This window comes from Sinocyclocheilus anshuiensis, unplaced genomic scaffold, assembly GCF_001515605.1.
Source record: "Sinocyclocheilus anshuiensis isolate Anshui unplaced genomic scaffold, SAMN03320099.WGS_v1.1 scaffold229, whole genome shotgun sequence".
In the NCBI taxonomy this organism is placed as follows: Eukaryota; Metazoa; Chordata; class Actinopteri; order Cypriniformes; family Cyprinidae; genus Sinocyclocheilus; species Sinocyclocheilus anshuiensis.
In genome coordinates, this window is record NW_015537957.1 from 1,310,455 (window position 1) to 1,317,763 (window position 7,309).

Sequence of the window (7,309 nt, forward strand, 5' to 3'; positions counted from 1 at the left end):
CTCGTCACCCCACGGAAGAGATGGGCGGGGTCAGCAGAGCTCATTAGCATTTAAAGCAACATGGACTAAAAAACAGCTAGCTGAAAACAGAGCTGATTTTGATAGGGTAAAAAGGGTGTTTTTTACACTACCATTGAGAAATTGTAACCAAAGTATGTTACAGACTTTTCATTAAGACCCCAAAGAATCATATCAACTTGTGGAAAATGGGCATCCTATGACCCCTTTAAATAAAAAAATGCAAATATAAAAATAAGCTAATTTCGGAGCATTAATAAATACTATAATAGTATACAAGTAACACTAAAAAATAACACTGCTTTAAAAATGTAAGGCCATTTTAAATGCATCATTGCTCTAGATCACACGAAAAGCCTTTTATCGGTATCGGTTAGCGAACCCAAAGGCCATTGATTTTTTTGTGTGTCCAATATAAGGCATTTGAGAGTGACTCTGAGCTTTCCTGTCTTCCAGCTCAGTCCGTTTGTGTACAGTGAGTTTGCGCGGGAGAGGAATCTGCACGTGTCTCTGCTGGACCGGCTGTACGAGCATTACCCATCCGAGTACCCCTGCAGGATCCTGCTGTGCGAAAACTACCGCTCACATGAGGCAATCATCAAGTAGGTGTGAACTTTTTCACACCACTCTTCCTGAGGAGAGACAGACATGCAAACACACCATTTCACTTTTGGCTTGGTTTTTATGTAGATATATGTGACATAAATCAGAGGTTCTCAACTACGAGCATGTAACCGGTCACAGACTGCAGGTAGAAAGCACACTAAATCCAAATAATAAAAGGCAACCAACCATAATTAAGAGAGCAAAATAAGTTGACTCATTAACTCATTTTTGGTTGTTATCCAAGGCCGTACATTTGATTAAACAATGTTTTTCTGCACATTCAACTGTTACTGTGCAAATGCAAACATAGAGAGGTTCCCCTCATCCTCAAACAACGAATGAAATTACTCCTAATGATATGACCCAGAATTCATTAAATTCGTTCAGCTGGTGGTACCAAATTAATACCAAGATTTCATAACAGCAGAAGTAGTATATTCCCCTCTTTAAAACACATTCTACCCTGTTTCACCGGTTGGAGCATAGCATTTCTTGGTATTGTGTTACTGTCGATTGCTAATCTGTGTTTTATCTGTAGATTGTAAAATTGGTTGCCAGTGAAATTTATCTCTAAATGGTATATTTCTTGTGTTCTTTTTGATGTTTTATTATTATATCCAGCTGGGTATTATAATAAAACAACAGAAACATGACAAATCTAGAGGAGAATTTCCTAGTTTAATTTCCCTTGTGAAATTGAGTAAGTTTGACATTTATTTATGGCAGAATATTCATTAAAATGACAAATACCGGGCAACATGGGGAAAAAACGCGCCTTCTCTGATAGGAAAGATGATTAAAATGCCTAAAATATAATAATAAAATGCCATGCAATCTGAAAGTCCGCTAGTAAAAATGAAAAATGGGATCGTCTTTGCTTTAATGACAGCAGCACTCGAGCTTCATGAACTCCAGGAAGATTATCAAACCTGATGATCATGTACTCCAACTACATTTGACAGCATTTTGAGCTTCAATTAAAACATGTGCTCATTTGATTAATGACCTAGAAATAGTGCAGAATACTATTTCAGTAATGCTTTACAATATGGTCATATAAGTTAGTGGTGGTTAATGAATTACATTTGCTATGGTATATATTAGTCTTTTTTAGCGTTAGTTTATAAAAATACATGGTCACACTTTATTTTAAGGTCCATTTCTCGCTTTTAACAAACCTTAAACTATGACTTTTTCCTCAATAAACTCCTAAGTTGCTGCTTATTAATAGTTAGTAAGGTAGATGTTAAGTTTAGGTATTGGGTAGGATTGGGGATGTAGAATATGGTCATGCATAATATGTGCTTTATAAATACTAATAAACAGCCAATATGTTAATAATAGGCATCCTAATAAGCAACCAGTTAATAGTCAGAATTGGTCCCTATACTAAAGTCTTACCAAATACATCTGTTCATTATTAGATAATGTTAGCTGAGGTCCATTAAATAATATTAACAGATAAAACTTTTGATTTTTAGTAGTTTATTGGTAAATATTGAAATTAACTTTAAGATTAATAAATGCTTTATTTTAGTTAATGTTATCTAATGTAGTGGTGTAGTGTTAACAAATGACACCGTATTGTACAATGTTATTAATATTCTTTATTTATTTTGCATAATTTTTATTGGTTTAACAAGTCCTAAGCTGTATTTCCCTGTTTAAATAGATACCGAATTACAGATTTTCAATGTGGACCCAGACTTTGAACCCCGCTGTATATTCTTAAATTACTTTATGTAAATCTATCTGAACATAAAACATAATCCTCCTGGGAGCAGTTTCGATCCACGTATTAAATGTAATACGAGAAGATTTTCCTCAGGGACCAACAAGGCATTGCATGCAAAAATTGAGGCTTATAGCCACACACACACAGATGGTACAGTTGATGCCAACAGTAACACATTTGCTGTAAATCCCTGTCTGGACTCCCAGTCATGGGTTTTGAGATTGAAATCTGACAAAACAGAAGAAAGATGGCAGCCAAAGATGGGACACCTCTCTGAGCTGCGGGGGCCACACTGACACCAGCGCCGGGGCTTTGTAAATTGAGTGCCAGTCTGTTTTGGATGCGTTCAAGCATTCGCTGATAGCCCCCCACCCCGCTTCCTGATATCTCCCAGCGCTTTCAACACTTGAGAAGTCAGAGAAATGACTAAAACGTCCTTGATTGGAGAGCTTGGATGTCAAATTGTTAATTTAAATGGATATGAGTGTCTTCAACACAGAAATTTACATGATGTCGGGTTTTATTGAATCATTTTGCATACAATCTACATATTTTGTGCTGTGGAACATTTGAGTGAGTAATGTTCAGTTCCACTGATGCAGAATGTGTTAGAATATATATGCAGAAGCTGTTAATAAACCCATTGCAATGATTATGAATACATTCGGCAACATCTGAAATCTCCTAGTGTTTAGATTTTAATCTTTAGAGTTGTAGCTCTTGATAGTTTAATGAGGAGCTAAATGACCTTTTTAAGGCTGGAAGTGCTAACCGTGTGTTCTGGCTGACCGCAGCTATACGTCCGAGCTCTTCTACGAGGGCAAACTGATGGCCAGCGGGAAGCAGCCACCCCATAAAGACTTCTACCCTCTGACCTTCTTCACTGCCCGCGGAGAAGATGTGCAAGAGAAGAACAGCACGGCTTACTACAACAATGCTGAGGTAACCCCAACATTGACAAGAAAGATTGTTTTTATACTGGAATTGGTGTAAACAGGCCTTATTTCTGATTGAATGGGTGTGTGAATGTATTGGACCATCATCATTGAGAATCCGTTGGGAATGCACTGTTGACCCTCTGCAGGTGTTTGAGATAGTTGAGCGGGTGGAGGAGATGAGGAAGAAGTGGCCTGTGGCCTGGGGGAAGCTGGACGAAGGAAGTATCGGCGTGGTCTCGCCCTACGCCGACCAGGTCTTCCGAATCCGAGCCGAGCTCCGCAAAAAGAGGATGCCAGAGGTCAGCGTGGAGAGAGTGCTCAATGTCCAGGGTGAGTGAAAGATGCCAGATCTACAGTGTATTTTAATATGTAGAAATTACTCAAGTTGTGTAGTTTCTTGGGGAAAATCATGTTATCATGTAAATTGTGGATGCTGGACACTGGTGGTGGTGTGAGATCCCCCAAATGATTGTAAAGCGCTTTGGGTGTACAGCAATACACAGTAAAGCGCCATATAAATGTCTCATTCATTCATCAATTAATTAAATTGTGGGACATTTAGATATTTAAAATTAGCTACTTTCCCTGCTAGGTTAAAGGAGTAGTTCACTCAGAAATTAAAATTTGCTGAAAATGTACTCGATTCTGAGGCCATTCGAGATGTAGATGAGTTTGTTTCTTCATGGGAACAGATTTGGAGAAACGTTGCATTAAATTAGTGAATGACATGCAGTGAATGGGTGCCATCTAAATAAAAGTTCAAAGAGCTGATAAAAGCATCCCAATAATCCACAAGTAATTCACGATTCCACTACATCAATTAACATCTTGTAAAGTGAAAAGTTTAGTCAAGATTTTTGTTTGGATTTACTATACTTTGTCACTGAGAAGGTTTGCTCACAGATTTAGTCTCAGCAAATGGTAAAGGTCAGTGGTCCCAACCCTGGTCCTGGAGGCACCCCAACACTGCACATTTTGCATGTTTACTTTCTCTGACACACCAATTTCAGGTCTTGGAGTCTCTACTAATGAGCTGATGACCTGAATCAGGTGTGTTTGATTAATGAGACAATCAAAATGTGCAGTGTTGGGATGCCTCCAGGACCAGGGTTGGGAACCAGTGGTATAGGTGACCTTGTAAAGGAACTGGCTCTATTAAATTGCAGTCACATTTACTGTTGTTCGGCGAAATTTTTGCGGAAGAGATCCAGTCATTTTAAAAAGGCATCCATGCGATACGAAATTGCGTGAAGATGAAAGATTTCCAAGTGCAGATTTTGCAGAGTTTGAAGTGGTAGTACGCCCAAAAATGAAAATTCTGTCATTAATTACTCACCCTCATGTCGTTCCAAACCCGTAAGACATTCGTTCATCTTCAGAACACAAACTAAGATATTTTTGATGCATTCCGAGAGCTCTCTGACCCTCCCATAGACAGCAAGGATCTTTACACGATCAAGGCTCAGAAACATAGCAAGGACATCGTTAAAATAATCCATGTGACATCAGTGGTTCAACCGTAATTTTACAAATCTACGAGAATACTTTTTGTGCGCAAAGAATACAAAAATAATGACTTTATTCAACAATTCGTCTCCTCCGTGCCACCCTATAGTGCCATTTTGGAGAGTATCACATGTAAAAAATGTATGTACATGGATACGTTGTTTATGCTTTGATCTGAACGTAAACAACATATCCGCGTACATAGGCGCTATAGGGTGACACGGAGGAGACGAATTGTTGAATAAAGTCGTTATTTTTGTTTCCCTTTAAGTTAGATGTGCAGATTTGGTGCTTTGACCAGCAGAAAGCTGCTTGGTTTGAAAGTGACTTTGTGAGCTGTGGAGCTTTTTTGCCCGTGAAATGTCGCTAATGTGACCTCAACTTTCATTTGAGTAGAATATTGCAATGGAGGTCACTAAAAAACTGGGCAGGAAGATCACTAGGTTTGAGACTAGACCCCATGTGTCAGCCCAGAAGGGTGGCAGAAAGAGCAAGTTTACCAGACAGCAATTTTGCCTGCCAAATGTGTGTTTGGTGTCTGAGAAAAGAGCTGGTGTCCTGCAGGTTTCATTTGAAAAGCCAGATTGGTTTGTGCATAATTGATGGCGTTTGGTTCAGCCTGTTGTGTTGAAATCAGCTTTTTAATGGATGAAGAACTTCCTGTAACTCAGCTGCTTGTTTGGCACGGAGATCCATTTGAAGTCATCATTACCTGATTCATGCTCATCTGGCTGCCAATCTGAGCTGGGCACCAAAGAAGAGAAGTCATAATTCATAGGTTGTTATAAGAGATCTTCTCTTATTATAGTGACATTCATTTCCTCCGAATACCTCTGTTGCATCTTCATGGCTTTCAAGATTTCCAGGGTCAACATGAAATCAGATTTGACCCTGTTTTCTCATTGCATTGTCACATAATTCAGCAGTGTTACACCAAAATAAAAGCTCAAGGATTTGATGCGTTTAGAGCTTGAGGGTTTGAATATTTAAAAGTGAAAGATTTAAGACATGAATGTTACTACTGTAACTTATAGCGTATAATTGTTATAATGATCAAATGTTGTTTATTTTACAGCATTGTTGCAATTTATAACATTAATATATTTCTGTGTTGTTAATTTTTTATAACAAGTTCAACTTTATTTTAATTCACACAGGTGTTTTAGAAACCCAATAATAAATACATTTCTTTTTTTTTCTTTTCTTTTCTTTTCTTTTCTTTTCTTTTCTTTCCTGTTTTGTTTTGCTTTATTTTATTTTATTTTATTATTTTATTCCTAAACTAACCTGACACACTATCACAACTAAAAAGGTTTGAGTCTATTTTAAAGTCCAGCTACAAGTCAAAACAAAACACTCACTAAATAAAGTGCTTAATAAATTTTATTCCATTATTGGCCATGTCTCCAAAATATGCGTTCTGTGTGAACGGCTTGGTTTCAGTCTTGATGTAAACAAAATCTTCTCCGCATTGATGTTCTCTTTTCCCGCAATATTTGTAATTAACAACACAGCAGTGCCGCATCTAGTGGCTTCAACTGGATAGGCTAACAAAAACATTATAATGCAACGACACTTACATCGTCATCGCATCTCGTGTGCCACTGATAAGGCTGCCTCCTTAACGCACACCTAAAATTCGAATGTAACATTTTTGCATTCGAATGTGGATTTTTATTTGAAATTCGACGAATATTCGGAATTTAAAAACAAAATTTGATAGCCCTAGTGTACATTATTAAAAAAACACTTATTTTAAATTATTATTATTTTTAAAATATTATTTATTTATTTGTTTTCATTGTTTATTTTATTTTATTTTTGGGTTCCTAAACCGCTAACCTGACACACTATCACAACTAAAAAGCTTTGAGTCCATTTTAAAGTCCAGTTACAGAGTCAAAACAAAACACCCACTAAATAAAGATGAAGTATTTAATCTATTTTCTTGCATTTCATGTGACGATTATTGGCCATGTATCATTAAATTATTGAAATATACAGGTGCATCTCAATAAATTAGAATGTCGTGGAAAAGTTCATTTATTTCAGTAATTCAACTCAAATTGTGAAACTCGTGTAATAAATAAATTCAATGCACACAGACTGAAGTAGTTTAAGTCTTTGGTTCTTTTAATTGTGATGATTTTGGCTCACATTTAACAAAACCAACCAATTCACTATCTCAACAAATTAGAATATGGTGACATGCCAATCAGCTAATCAACTCAAAACACCTGCAAAGGTTTCCTGAGCCTTCAAAATGGTCTCTCAGTTTGGTTCACTAGGCTACACAATCATGGGGAAGACTGCTGATCTGACAGTTGTCCAGAAGACAATCATTGACACCCTTCACAAGAAGGGTAAGCCACAAACATTCATTGCCAAAGAAGCTGGCTGTTCACAGAGTGCTGTATCCAAGCAAAGTTGAGTGGAAGGAAAAAGTGTGGAAGAAAAAGATGCACAACCAACCGAGAGAACCGCAGCCTTATGAGGATTGTCAAGC

General features: G+C 37.3%; 1 protein-coding gene across 1 annotated transcript in view; it reads left to right on the forward strand.

Moving 5' to 3' along the window:
• helz (helicase with zinc finger) overlaps positions 1–7,309 on the forward strand; it is a 71,236-nt gene that overhangs the window by 34,659 nt on the left and 29,268 nt on the right. Inside the window, exons 18-20 of the mRNA XM_016456861.1 lie at positions 475–620; positions 3,154–3,301; positions 3,444–3,627. Coding sequence (XP_016312347.1) covers positions 475–620; positions 3,154–3,301; positions 3,444–3,627 — 478 coding nt within the window. The remainder of the gene's footprint in view (positions 1–474; positions 621–3,153; positions 3,302–3,443; positions 3,628–7,309) is intronic.